The 15284-nt window shown below is 41.1% G+C and overlaps 1 protein-coding gene across 2 annotated transcripts in view; it reads left to right on the forward strand.

The window, feature by feature from the left end:
* ANAPC4 (anaphase promoting complex subunit 4) overlaps positions 1–2029 on the forward strand; it is a 50524-nt gene extending 48495 nt beyond the window's left edge. The window contains exons 26-28 of one of the 2 annotated variants that reach the window (XM_007448803.1): positions 386–559; positions 1198–1321; positions 1688–2029. In XM_007448803.1, the coding sequence (XP_007448865.1) occupies positions 386–559; positions 1198–1321; positions 1688–1915 (526 nt within the window). In that variant the 3' untranslated portion in view covers positions 1916–2029. The remainder of the gene's footprint in view (positions 1–385; positions 560–1197; positions 1322–1687) is intronic. The other variant, XM_007448804.1, reaches the window with a different exon arrangement.
* The last annotated feature ends 13255 nt before the right edge of the window (positions 2030–15284 follow it).

Here is a 15284-nt window from a genome sequence, read left to right on the forward strand (position 1 = left end):
CACACACACACACACACACACACACACACACACACACACACACACACACACACACACACACATGGTGTCATTCATGGAATCTCCACAGGCTTAAGGCCTGACCATTGATGTCAAGAGTTTTCTGGAGCTGTGAACCAAGTTCACAGGTTTTTCTTTTTTCATGATTATCTATTTTCAGGGCCTAGTTATATTTGTGAATAATCAGTACAACAGGTAACTGTGACTTTAGTGTAAACTAATGGTATATTTTAAATGTTACTGTATAGAATGTCACTTGATATTTTCATTGTCAGTTTTCTGCTTGGTACCAGTATAATGTTATATATACAGTATTTTCTCAGTCATGATAACATTTTTGATATAACAAAACTTATTTTAATTCTAGCACCTACAGTTGTTTAGATGCACAGTTTTATGATGATGAAACTGTCACAGTAGTTCTTAAAGACACTGTAGGACGTGAAGGAAGAGATAGACTCTTGGTCCAGTTGCCGTTGTCTTTAGTGTATAACAGTGAAGATTCTGCAGAATATCAATTCACTGGGTCTTACTCTACAAGGTAACTTACATTAGTAAAATTGTCTTTCTGATAGAACAGTTAAATGTTTTTTAATATATATTGTACATTCTGGTTCTTTAGGTTTGATAGATAAATAAAGTCAGCTGAGCAGAAATGCTTCTATTTTTTTATTGAAAAAATACTGGCTTCAACAGCTCTTCTGTCAAGAATTATTTGCTGGAACAAGGTGGGGAATTATTTGGTGTGGAGAATGGAACTTCTGTTTTCAAGGATAGCATGAACCCCAGTTTGTAGTAGAATTATTTTAGATTTGCCTTTAGTATTTTCCTTTCAGAATTAGGACCTCAGTAGCCACAGAGAGGTTCAAGGTCAGTTGAAAGAGATGGCTTTAGACTGAGATTTAAATAGGCAGATCTCTAATTTTTAAAATGAGTCCATTTGCTTACCTTGAAAGTGAATCAAAAACCTTACTAAGGTTTCTGCCTTAAAAAGGTATCCTGCCTATTTGGAAATGCAGTTTTTTCATAGAATATAGTATCACAGCTTTTTTATACAGTAGCTGGTAGAATTATTTTGGAAATGGGAATACTGGTAGAAATCAAACCCTGATACCACCTCTAGTAAACCAGGGAGAACAGCCCCATTTCACTCCTGGGTTGGTTTTCTCCCCTCTCTAGGCTAGATGAGCAGCGTAGTGCTATTCCCACCCGTACCATGCACTTTGAAAAGCACTGGAGATTACTGGAAAGTATGAAAGCGCAGTATGTTGCTGGGAATGGTTTTCGCAAAGTGTCCTGTGTGGTAAGTATTAAATTGTTGCAAAGAGTAACAGAAGCAACAGGATCTGTAAGTCCTCTGGGTGCAAACATTTAGTGATGTCAAGCTTTTATTGATTATGAGCATGTAGTGGCCTTAGCTATTTAGTTCTCTTGTTCTGAGAAAGCTTACTAAGTAATTAATAACAATTGTAGATTTTAGTAATCTTGAAATTGTATGTGGAGATCCTTTTATACAAAATGAAAGCTGAGTTTAGTGATTTTGTTGTAAATTGACGGGAAAATAACTTTCCTATAAAACCACTTTTTTCAGATTTCTGATTTCTAATTTTTTATATATAATGTATTAGTTAAGCCATTTTAAAAGTTCTTTATTTGGCTTTTTCTTTAGTTAAGCTCGAATCTCCGTCATGTGAGAGTATTTGAAATGGACATAGATGATGAATGGGAGCTTGATGAGTCTTCGGATGAAGAGGAGGAAGCCAGTAATAAGCCTGTAAAAATAAAGGAAGAAGTATTGTCTGAGTCGGAAGCAGAGAACCAGCAAGCTGGCACTGCTGCTTTAGCTCCAGAGATGGTCATTAAAGTAGAAAAACTTGACCCTGAGCTAGACTCATGATGTAGCTTGCCATTATTTTGTATGTTCTCTTGTCAGAAAGGACACAGATGATGATCGAAGATGTGTTGGACCACTTAATTTTCTTTGTGAAATAAACAGTAAATTTTATTTTTTTTTATTCTGCGTCATCTTCTTTTAGTGGTGTAGCCACTGTGATAGATTTTCTTCTCACCAAGATTTCTTTTTAATACTGTGTGCAGAACTAGTGTTAAAGAAAATATAAATTGAATGTGAAGAAAAAGTTTAATCTTTTCTGTCAAAAGGTAGGTATCAGGAATCATTCCTGTATCAGGAAGAAATTACGTTTAGTCATTCATCACTGGAAGCTTTGATGCATTTAGTATTTTTAAAACGCACACAACATTTATTCCTGTTTTTCCATCTTCCTCTTCCAGTTCATTTTAGATCTCCAGAATGCTTTCAAAATTATGTTTTTATACTGATTTACTGTAATCCTAAATAAGCCAAGAGATGGGTACTATCTTTATGATCTAAATAGCAAAAACATTGCTTGACACCTGCATGATTATCTTTTCTCACTGTTACTTTATTTGAGCTCTGAATTCTTTGAATCACCAGTGTTTAGAAGTGTATTTTTCTTCTGTTTAGAATTGGTCAAGGACATATGTGGCTGTGTGGTTGGTTCCTTGGGAACATGAGAAATAGGGATCAACTAAACATAATTTAGGATTAGTGCAAATGAGCGCTTGTTGATTTCCTAATGCTCATTTCTAAAGTAGAATGGTACTGTCATGTGACTTTCAAAGTTCCCATTTCATATATGAATTCTTTTTTTTTTTTTTTTTTGTCTGTGTTGGGTCTTCATTGCTACTCGTGGGCTTTCTCTAGTCGCGGCGAGCGGGGGCTACTCTTCGTTGAGGAGTGCGGGCTTCTCACTGTGGTGGCTTCTCTTGTTGCAGAGCACGGGCTCTAGGTGTGCGAGCTTAGTAGTTGTGGCGCACAGCCTTAGTTGCTCCGTGGCATGTGGGATCTTCCCGGACCAGGGCTCGAACCCGTGTCCCCTGCATTGGCAGGAGGATTCCTAACCACTGCGCCACCAGGGAAGTCCTATGTGAATCCTAATATCAGTTCACTGGTAAGTAAAAGAATCACTTTTGAAAGCTTTAAATATCTTTAGGCAGCAACATATACTATAACCAGGTAGGTGGGTAACTGCAAGATTGCTGTGTCATTTGTCTGTTTCTTTAATAGGGATCTGTTGTACTTTGATTTTAGGTATGTCACACCTAAGATTCTCAAGGTACCTCAGTTGGACTGATCTTTGTTGGTTTTGAAGGGAAAACTGAAGAGAATCCACTGTTGTGTGCATGAGCTTGGAGATTAGAACTCTCTTCGGGAGACCGACCATGCTAGCCCTCAGCCTTGCACTTAACAGTCCTTAAATACGATTAATATACAGTTTATATAAATGTTTATTAATGGTTGGTCAGTGTTGATGGTGTAGTGCAGAATGCCATGAATTAACTTCTGTCAGCAAGAAAGGTGAACTGTCAGATGACATTACAGAGAAAGTATAGGTTGTAGGTATGTGGAGCAAATTAGGGTGAATGCATTGCACAGATATACCACATAACATTTAAATAACTTTGATGGATTTTAGGGACAAATAATTACAGATTCTTCTTAGAATGAATTACAGTCTCAAAATAAGCAGCCAGTTCTTTGTTAGACTAATCTGTCTCATGTGATGTCATTAAATTTATAAAGATTTTTTGATATGTGAATATTTGCTTTCTATGGTTCCAGCATAGGGATAGATTGAAACTGGGACTCCTAGACTCTGCCCTTATCTTGAGCCAGGGATCAGAAATAGTTCTGTTGATGCACTAGCTGTCCCTTAACATTGAGTTAAATTAATAATGTGAATCACTCCTTCATGTACCCAGTGTTCATAGCAGGAGTGTGTACAGTAGCCAAGACATGGAAGCAACCTAAGCATCCAACAGATGAATGAGTAAAGAATATGTATGATGCACACACACACACAGTGGAATATTACTCAGCCATAAAAAAGAATGAAACATTGCTGTTTACAGCAACATGGATGGACCTAGAGAATTATCAGAGTTAGTGAAGTAAGACAGAGAAAGACAAACATTATATGATATCGCTTATATGTGGAATCTAAAAAATAATACAAATGAATTTATTTATAAAGCAGACTCACAGACACAGAAAACAAACTTATGGTTACCAAAGGGAATGCAGGGGAGGGATAAATTAGGAGTATGGGATTAACAGATAACGTACTATTATATATAAAATGTGAAACAGAGACTTACTGTATAGCACAGGGAACTATATTCAATATCTTGTAATATTCAATATCTTGTAATAAAGGAAAAGAATATGAAAATATATATATATAACTGAATCACTTTGCTGTACACCAGTAACAAAATATTGTTAATCAACTATACTTCAATTTAAAAAAATGTGAATCATTCCTAATTATAGGAGTATAGTTTTTTCATTAATGCTTTTAATGTATACGATAAATCACCTATTTTGGAACTGGGTTTGTATTATATCAAAGTGAAAAAGTTTAAACTGATATCTGCATATATCTTTTTTATGTTTTAATAAGTATAAAACAATTTTCTGTTTATCATTGTATTTTTAGATATGTGCTATCATTTCCACATCATGAGAAATTTTGTTTTTAATATTTAGAAGCAATCTGATCATTATAGATTATCACTTTATTTCTAGTATATTTAGCAGCACATGCTGGATTTGAGTTTTGAATTTAGTGAATGACAAGTAAGGTGTGGGGATGTGAGCGCCCTGGGCCGTGGGACTCCACCAGTTTCTGGCTGTGTGCAGAACTGTGGGCCCTAACCTTTGTACAGTGGGGATAAGTGAGAACCTGTCCCAGGTTTGAGGACTAATGAGGGCTCAGTAGAGCATTGTGGCTGGCATGTAGGAGACACCTGATAGATTAGCACTTCTTAGTACAGTATTCTGTGCTGCTCTTTTCTGTGTTAAATTGTGTTAGTTTTTTAGAAATTTAAATAGCCTTTTTTTTTTTTTCTCCGTCAGACTTACTGGACTGTGACAATAGTCTTTTTAAGTCTCTGGGTTTCTTTTGTTTGTTTGTTTTATTGTTGACTTTTTTCCAAAATAAAAATTTTACCCTCCAAAAGATGCTAAAACATGTTTTATTCAGAGCATTTGAATATAAATGTGAAGAAAACTATTAGGGTATACCCTGAGTTTATGATGCCATAACTAGAGGAGTCTGTATATATCTGAATTAATCTAAATTTCCATTCTTGAGGAGGCCCAGCAAGCAGATGTATGCTAAAAACTTCTAGAGGATGCTATATCTGAAATTATTGTTGGCATGATTTCACCAGGGGCAAATCGGTTTCTTTGGCACCTCTTGAAGTTGTGACAATTATATGTAGACTGTTTGCATTTATTAGAATCTATGTTTGACTGTGCGTATCATCTTTAGTTCTCACTGAGCCAGAGGGAGATGGTACCTAGGATTAAACAAAGTCAGAGTCACAAAAACCTTATAACGTGAGAGTAAGATATTAATATTTCGATAATATTAGAGCAGAAAATAGTATTTGAACTCTTAGGAGGAATATTCAGATCAGAAGTTCTCAGTTGTTGAAGGGTTAGTGCTAAGAAGTGAATTGTTAATATGGTAGATCATCAATGTTTTTCACTTTCTGAGTGAATTAGAACAGGATTTCCCATGAAGCACAGGCCACCACATAAAAATCACCTGGGCCAGTGATTAAAGACACAAATTTATGGGTGCTTCCACAGGCCTCCTCAGTCAGAATGTGAAGGTGGGGCCCAGGTCTGCATTTTTAACCAACTCATATGATCTTATGCCCACCAAGGGTAAGAACCAGTATTCTCCACAGAAGCTGTTTCTTAGTAATTAGATGTTTAGTATTTTGTCGTTGTAAGGTTAAAAGCTGCTCCCTTTGATGCATTGAAAATTGATGTGTTGTTTTTCTTTAAAAATAACCCTTACTGGTGATGAATTTTACATGCAAGGTACTCATACTTCCATTAAGTCTATTTAGATGGCGGCGGACCTAATTGTACCCCAACTCTCTATGTACTACGGCATGTATAAATGAATCCCTTAAGGCCACATTTCAGCCCAAGGAAGGTATGGTTCAACCAAGTAATAGATGCTCAGTTGGGTCTCTGTGGGCCATGAGTTGGTAATAGTCCATTTCAGTTCATAAATGTTACCTTTCCTCAGGTGTGTGCAGTCAGACCGAAGTCACAGTGCTTCTGGACACGAAGTGTGCTGTGTGGTTACCACTGTACCGATGATAAAACTGTCCCATGACATGACTTAATGACACTGTGTTTACCGGCTTGATATATGTTTTAAACGTTTAGGCAAGGAGATAAATCTGTAGTTCATGCCTCCTGCCTCCGAATTCCGACGTTGTCATATTCCCCCAACCAGACTGGATTCCTGATTCCGGCTGCAGAGGGAACATTATTATTTTAAATTTCCCCACTGTTCAGATGATAAAACTGGGTGTTTAGGAGCCCAGCTAGATGTGATTGTCAACATTTTAAGTGATGCTGCCCAACTTCCTAACATTGATAACAGGTTCCTTCCCATTTTCCTTTCCACCACTTATTTTGTCCTGCCCAATTCTTGCAGGAAGGCATGTGAAGGATTAAAAAAAAAAAAAAAAAGATTTGTTTTGCTCTCTTGGGGTGCAAAGTCAAGATCTCCACCAGGTGGCAGAATGTGGATAGCCAAGGGGCCAAGGCTATTGTTCTGGGTGCCATTTTCTCCCTGCTGCAGGAGGAGCCATCAAGGGAGGCTTGGAACGAGTGACCCACATGGCAGGAGGAGACCCAGGCAACTGGCTGACGGAAGCCCAGTCAGGAGAGCAGTCAGCCGCGTGAAATGCTGCCAAGAAGTGGAGAAAGGGCATGGTGGAGGATTGGCTGTTACCTCTGAAAAGCTGAGAGTTGGTGGTGGTTGCTTTTCAAATAACCCTCAGTCTCCTTAACATCTTCTCCAAGGCTCTTCAGGCTCTGCCCCTGCACTCTCCCGTCATCTCGGGGCTCTTCCGCCAGCTCAGATGGGCTTTCTTTCTGTTTTTCTTGAATGAACCAAATTCTTTCCTACACCAGAGCTTTGGGATATGCCCTTTGCTAGGGATGTTTCCTAATCTGTCACAAAGTTAATTTACACTTATTCTTAATTTCTCAGCTCAATGTCTCTTCCTCAGAGAAGCTTTAGGAGTCTCTCTTACTGACCCCTTCCCTTCATATCAGTTGTCACAATTTTGTAGTTATATATTAATTTGGTGCTTAGTATTTTATTGTCTAAATTAAATTATAAACCCTGTAGCATCAGAGTATATGTCCATTTTGTTTACATCTCTATACTCAGTATCTGGCATAGTGCCTGGCACATAGTAGGTGCTCAAAATATACTCGATTCAGTTATCAAAATATACAGCAAAATGGACACTGGTTTGAAATATGATAAATTATCCTGAAATCTTAACATTGCAATGTATTGAATTTGTTCACAAATGGGCTGTATTACAAAACTTGCAAACTGATTGTTTGACACTCAGATTAGATTTCTCTATAGAAAAACTGTCGTTGTTGGTCCCGGTCTGCACCTACTGAAAATAACAATTACAGGTCTGCAAGCTCACCTCTATCCAAATATCAGCCTTGATTTCCAAATCAGGATTCCCAGCTTTCAGCCTTCACATAATTTTTTAAGGCCTTCATTCTTGTGAATTTAGGATAGAGATGATGTATTTAGAAAGATGATTTTTAGTATTAAAAAAAAAAAGTGGTGACCCTGACAGGAAGTGTTTCAGAGGAGTGCTGGCAGCAGCAGCCCTATTTGAGTGGGTGTGAAATAGATGTGAAGTGAGCAAGTGGCGACCACAGAGGTAGGCAAGTCTTGAAGAATTTTGCTGCAAGAGGGGAGAGGAATGGAGTGGTGGCCAGAGACATGGCCTCAGGGCCCTTTAAAAAATATGGATGCTGTGAAGGCATATTTATACAACCATACGAGTAATCCACGAAAGGGGCAGAAATTGACCATTCTAGAGAAAGGGGGGGAATATGTGAGAGTGAAACCCTCGAGAAGGCAAAGAGCTGAGACCCATTGGTCAGCAGAAGGATCTGTCTTGGGTTGGAGCATGGTGTTCCTTCCACGCATGCTCACAGGAGTGTGTGGGGACAGTTGCTGGTGGGTGGTGGAACTGTGGGTAGTACAACAATTTCCCCCAAGAGGTAAGGTCTCAGCAGAGATAAGGAGAGGAGATGTGTGAAATTGTTGACCTCCAAGGGGAAAGTGAATTTTGCTGAGGAAGTGTTAGCATTGAGAGTCTGCTGGAGATTTGTGGCATAAATTCAGAGTCCAATTAATGGAATCATTTTCTCCCACTGCTCAGGTGTCGGGTGGATTAGGTGGAACATTGGGTTTAATCTGGGTTGGGGTTTTGTCAAACCACTGCGGCAAGGCAGAGAGGGACGAGGGGCTTAGAGAAGGTAGTACCAATGTGACAGGGCCAGTGGGTTAGAAGGTGGAGGATCATGGGGTTTTGGAACCAGAAGGATGGGGAGACAGGCGGCGGCCAGAGCGGCCGTTTGCAGTGAGTGGTACAGTGGTGGTGGAGTTGATGAGGACAAGGGGAACTGTGGCCATGGTGGCTGCTGTTGGGAAGGAGAAAATCACTGGGGATCAGTAGGTCGAGAATTGAGTGCCCGGGGTTTTTGGATGGCTCATCCATCCATGTGGCTGTTCAAGCTGAGAAAGGAGATGACAGCAACCACGTGGAGAAAGTTACCGTGCTTTGGGTGCTGAGGTCACCAGGGCAGGAGGAGGATGAGGTGACAGCTGTGAGCGGAACGGGAGGGAAAGGAAAAGCTGCCTGTGCTTCCAAGGCTCCTGGGCTTTGAGAGGCCTAGAGGAGGGTCCGTGACTTACATAAGGTCGCTTAGGAAGTCGTGAGGCAGGGAGTCCAGCCCAGGCGGGCTGAGGCAGGGCCGGGCCCCCAAGCCCCACGCCGACTGCGCAAGAGGGGCTCGAAGCAGAACACAGGGTTGTAGAGGACCTGGTGCAGGATAAGAATACAAAGCCAGCTTGTGAGCACTGCAGTGTTTTCCAGTCCTGTATCAGCCATAGATTGGTACTTCCTCCATCTGGGAGATAAGATTAAAGGCCGGGATGGAGGTGGAGGTCAGTTCTGATTTTTAAAGCAAGACTCAACAGCTCTCCCTGCTGGCTCTGGGAAGTGGTTGTTCATGGTTGTTCTCCTGCCTGATCCTGTCTTTTTTTTTTTTTTTTTTTTTTTTTTTTTTTTTTGTCCCAACGGATCTAAGAACTGTCGCCCCACCCAAAGTTGATTTCACTAGTAACTTGTTAGTGGAGCTGCTAATTGTGACAGTGGGGGCTCTTGATGCTGAGGGACATGTGCCCTATGACATGATTTCTGTTTTTAAACATCTTTATTGTAGTATAATTGCTTTACAATGGTGTGTTAGTTTCTGCTTTATAGCAAAGTGAATCAGTTATACACATACATACGTTCCCACATCTCTTCCCTCCCGCGTCTCCCTCGCTCCCACCCTCCCCATCCCACCCCTCCAGGTGATCACAAAGCAACAAGCTGATCTCCCTGTGCTATGCGGCTGCTTCCCACCAGCCACCCACTCCACGTTTGGCAGTGTATATATGTCCATGCCACTCTCTCGCTTTGTCACAGCCTACCCCTCCCCCTCCCCATATCCTCAAGTCCATTCTCTAGTAGGTCTGTGTCTTTATTCTTGTCTTACCCCTAGGTTTTTCATGACATTTTTTCCCTTAAATTCCATATATATGTGTTAGCATACGGTATTTGTCTTTCTCTTTCTGACTGACTTCACTCTGTACGACAGACTCTAGGTCCATCCACCTCATTACAAATAGCTCAATTTCGTTTCTTTTTATGGCTGAGTAATATTCCATTGTATATATGTGCCACATCTTCTTTAGCCATTCATCTGATGATGGACACTTAGGTTGTTTCCAACTCCGGGATATTGTAAATAGAGCTGCAATGGACATTTTGGTACATGACTCTTTTTGAATTATGGTTTTCTCAGGGTATATGCCCAGTAGTGGGATTGCTGGGTCATATGGTAGTTCTATTTGTAGTTTTTTAAGGAACCTCCATACTGTTCTCCACAGTGGCTGTATCAATTCACATTCCCACCAGCAGTGCAAGAGGGTTCCCTTTTCTCCACACCCTCTCCAGCATTTATTGTTTCTAGATTTTTTGATAATGGCCATTCTGACCGGTGTGAGATGATATCTCATTGGAGTTTTGATTTGCATTTCTCTAATGATTAATGATGTTGAGCATTTTTTCATGTGTTGGTTGGCAATCTGTATATCTTCTTTGGAGAAATGTCTATTTACATCTTCTGCCCATTTTTGGATTGGGTTGTTTATTTTTTTGTTATTGAGCTGCATGAGCTGCCTGTAAATTTTAGAGATTAATCCTTTGTCAGTTGCTTCATTTGCAAATATTTTCTCCCATTCTGAGGGCTGTCTTTTGGTCTTGTTTATGGTTTCCTTTGCTGTGCAAAAGCTTTGAAGTTTCATTAGGTCCCATTTGTTTATTTTTGTTTTTATCTCCATTACTCTAGGAGATGGGTCAAGAAGGATCTTGCTGTGATTTATGTCATAGAGTGTTCTGCCTATGTTTTCCTCTAAGAGTTTGATAGTTTCTGGCCTTACATTTAGGTCTTTAATCCATTTTGAGCTTATTTTTGTGTATGGTGTTAGGGAGTGATCTAATCTCATACTTTTACATGTACCTGTCCAGTTTTCCCAGCACCACTTATTGAAGAGGCTGTCCTTTCTCCACTGTATATTCCTGCCACCTTTATCAAAGATAAGGTGACCATATGTGCATGGGTTTATCTCTGGGCTTTCTATCCTATTCCATTGATCTATCTTTCTGTTTTTGTGCCAGTACCATACTGTCTTGATTACTGTAGCTTTGTAGTATAGTCTGAAGTCAGGCAGCCTGATTCCTCCAGCTCCATTTTTTGTTCTCAAGATTGCTTTGGCTATTCGGGGTCTTTTGTGTTTCCATACAAATTGTGAAATTTTTTGTTCTAGTTCTGTGAAAAATGCCAGTGGTAGTTTGATAGGGATTGCATTGAATCTGTAGATTGCTTTGGGTAGTAGAGTCATTTTCACAATGTTGATTCTTCCAATCCAAGAACATGGTATATCTCTCCATCTATTTGTATCATCTTTAATTTCTTTCATCAGTGTCTTATAATTTTCTGCATACAGGTCTTTGGTCTCCTTAGGTAGGTTTATTCCTAGATATTTTATTCTTTTTGTTGCAGTGGTAAATGGGAGTGTTTTCTTGATTTCACTTTCAGATTTTTCATCATTAGTGTATAGGATTGCCAGAGATTTCTGTGCATTAATTTTGTATCCTGCTGCTTTACCAAATTCATTGATTAGCTCTAGTAGTTTTCTGGTAGCATCTTTGGGATTCTCTATGTATAGTATCATGTCATCTGCGAACAGTGACGCTTTACTTCTTCTTTTCCGATTTGGATTCCTTTTAGCCACAGCAGTCAGAGAAGAAAAAGAAAGAAAAGGAAGACTTTTGCTTTATTTTCTAAAAGATTTCTTCAACTTTGTCTTCCAATCTAATTAATTTTGATTTTTTTCTAGCATATTTTAATTTCCAAGAGCTCTTTCCTCTTCCTCGATTATTATTATTTTCTTCCTTCACCTCCTCCTTCTTATAGATCTGCAATATCTTGTGTAATGTCTCTGAAAATATATGTGACCATTGTGTGTGTGTATTTAGTGCATTTAGTTTTTATTTCCATGAACTATCTTTAGCTTGATATTGGATACATGGAATTGGAGATGCCCTTGTTATATCCAGGTGTGGTTGTTGGCTATCTGGCGGTATTCAGAAGAATGGTCTAAATTGGAATATAAATTCATACATTGGCCTGGGTGTGACGAGGTCGTCTAAGGAGAGAGCAGAGAGTGAGAAGACAATGGGATTTTGGTAGAATCTGGCTACTGGCCTTCTGGATGTGGAACTCTGGAGAAGGGCCAAATCTGGAAAGGAAACCAAGAAGGAACAGCTGGGAGGTAGGAGTGAGCCTGAGAGTGGGTGTCAGGAAGCCAAGCATAGGGCTTTCGAGGAGGAGCAGAGGTCAACCATGGACCATCCTGAGAGGCTCATGAAGATGGGCAGTGACCTCTCCTCAGCTGAGTATCCCTGGGAGTCCATGTGGTTCATCATTCAGGCCCAAGTTTCTGCCTTGGATCTTTATTTCTGTTTTCCTCCATGAATGTTGAGCTCATGCTCCCGAGATGCAGGATTTCCACAGCAACACGTGCCTTGTTTTCTTGCACCTCCTGCTCTTCCTCTTCACTCATTCATTTAATTTTCTTTTCTTTTTCTTGTATCTGTATGAGAAGATTGATGAGCCTATTGTGGTAATCATTTTCCAGTATATGTAAATCAAACCACCATGCTCTACACCTTAAACTCATACAATGATGAATGTCAATTATTTCTCAATAAAACTGCAAAAAAATAGAGAAATAATTATAAAAATCAAAACATGAAAACAACCAAACATGCTCACATCACTGTGGACACTGATGATACATATTCATCAACCCTAATCCTCACCCTTATGGTCTTACATTCCAATGGTGGGGGAGGGGTAGACAATAATCAAGCATAGAAATAAGTGAGCAAGGTAATTTCAGAGAATGGCACCGTAAATAAAGAAATGTGAAACAGAATTCCCTGGCAGTCCAGTGATCAGGACTCGGTGCTTTCACTGTGTGGCCCTGGGTTCGATCCCTGGTCAGGGAACTAAGATCCCACAAGCTGCGCAGTGCAGCCAAAAAAAAAAAAGAAAGAAAAGAAAAAGAAATGTGAAGCCAGTTAAAGAGTTAGAGAGGAAGGAAGGAAGAGGGAAGAAGTTGCTGTGTTAGGTTAGGCAGAACATTCCAGAAGCGATCTGAAGGAGGTGAGAGAGGAGGCCAGAGAGTATCTGGGATAAATTTATTCTGACAGAAGGGACAGGATCTGCCAGGGCCCTGAGGTGTGTGCAGGGGACAGGGGAGGAGGGCAGCCCACAGTGGGAGAGGCTGCATCACAGGGCCTTGGGGGACATGGTGAGGCCTGTGGGTTTCATCCTAAATGAGATGGGACATTGCTGGAGGATTTTAAGCAGAGGAAGAACATGATCTGATTTCTCTTCTGGGGCAAGTGAGAGAGACGCTGCCTGCTCGCTCGAGATGATGAGGTTGAGGAGTCCTGTGGAGTTTTGAACCAGAAACTGGCCTGGATCTGGTTTGCCTGTTAGGATAACTCCCCCTGGAGGGAGGAGTGGGGGACCTGGTAATTAGCACGAGGTGATGAGTGTACCATGAAGGCCAGTGTGACTGTGGATGATGCAGAGAAGTAAGAGACAGGCAGTAAGGTATATAGCTAATATTTGTTGAGTGTCAATTATATGCTGGGCAATGTGCTGTGTCACTTGGATTATTCTGTGTAATCCTTGCATTGCCCTCGAAGGAAGGTAGGTTTTATCATCATTCCCACATAACAGAGGAGGAAACTGAGGCTGGTTGAAGTTATAAAAGAAGCACGACACGCACAACTTTTTGAATGTAATTAGTGCCACTGAATTGTGTGCTTGAATATGGCTAAATAGCAAATTTTATGTTACATATATGTTATTGCAATTTAAAACAAAATTTTAAAAGAAAAAACACAACAAAAACCCCACACCATTTTGTCTGTGAGACAGCAGAATTCAAACTCGGGCAGAATGAACCCAGTTCTGAACTCGTCCACACCGTGGTTTGTGTAAGAGGTAGACTTGACACTTCGCACCCGGTTGGAGGGTGGGTCATCTAACAAGTATTCATGTCAATTTATTAATTTGGGGCATTTTATTAAAATGCACTGTGGTCCAGATTCCCAGATCAGAACGCTTACGGCTCGTCTCTTCTGTTTTCCTTTTACTGATCCACCGTATCCGGTCTGAACTGTACTTGTGAAATATTTTCTGGGTTTCATGCCCTGCTCCCCATCCACAGTGGGCCTTCCCCATCCCAGAACCTCCAGCAGCCTCCTCCTGGGGCTTCCAGGCTCCCTCCCAACTCTTCTTCAAGCCATACTTACAGTCCTAAAATCCTGGGGTCATAGTGGACCTCTTTACTCGGAAGCTGAGAGCTCAGCTTGGTTCCCCAAGTATGATGATCCCCAGGCTCTGGAGACGCCAGAGTGACTCTTCTAACCAACACGCTGGGGGGCTTTTCTCAAGATTCTCCAAGGACTCCTTTTCTCATCCAGAATAAAAGAAAACACCCTAAGGGGTCGGCCCCTGAGTGAGTCTGCGCCCCCTCCTCCCGACACTTACTCCCCCTCCTCCCATTTACTCACTCACCTCCAGCCCCACCAGCCTCCTTGCTGTACTTGGAACTCACAGGCACACTCCCTGCTCCAGGCCTTTGCCGTGGCTGTGCCCTCTGCCTGGAACACTCTCAGACTATTGGGGTGGTTTCCTCCTTCTCCTTTGACTCTTTGCTCAATTTGACACCCTATTTAAAACTTTGGTTTCTTGCCCAGGAACCCTGATCTCCCTATTCTGAGATATTATCCCCCAAAACACCCATCACCTTTGCCCACCACGATATTTTGGATCCAAGTCTGACTCCCCGCTCCTGTGAGGACGAGGACTTTGCTGTTTTGTTCGCTGATGTATCCCAACCCCCTGGCATATAGTAGGGGCTCAATAAACATTGTAGACTAATTCAATGAATGAATGGACATTTCCCCAGTTTCCCAAGGAAAGCCTGGGATTGTATCATTTCCTTCTTACTTCTGTTGCCATTCATTTCTCAGTGAATCTTAAAGCTAATGAGGACAGAAGTGGAGGCTGTACGTGGATGGCCTGACTTTGGGTGGGGATGATGACCAAGGATTCTTCTCCAGGCTGAGGGGCAGAAGGAAGAAATGGCCTCTCGGAGCATGGCTTCTCTGCCCAGCGCCCTCAGCCTTACTCCAGTTCTGGCCCTTCTAAGGCAGGGTGGCGGGGAGAACCCCAGGGAGGGGGACCAAAATTGCTTTGCATTTCTTGGTAGGGGTAGGGGCAGGAGGACCAAGACTTAGGCAACAATTTTTTTTTTTAATTTGAAGACAGATGCTTTTCTGGCTCTCCCATCTTTTTTTTTTTTTTTTTTTTTTGGGACGGGGGCCCCTCCCTGTTGTGGCCTCTCCCGTTGCGGAGCACAGGCTCAGCGGCCATGGCTCACGGGCCCAGC

The sequence above is a fragment of the Lipotes vexillifer genome, unplaced genomic scaffold, assembly GCF_000442215.2.
Source record: "Lipotes vexillifer unplaced genomic scaffold, Lipotes_vexillifer_v1.1 scaffold100, whole genome shotgun sequence".
In the NCBI taxonomy this organism is placed as follows: Eukaryota; Metazoa; Chordata; class Mammalia; order Artiodactyla; family Lipotidae; genus Lipotes; species Lipotes vexillifer.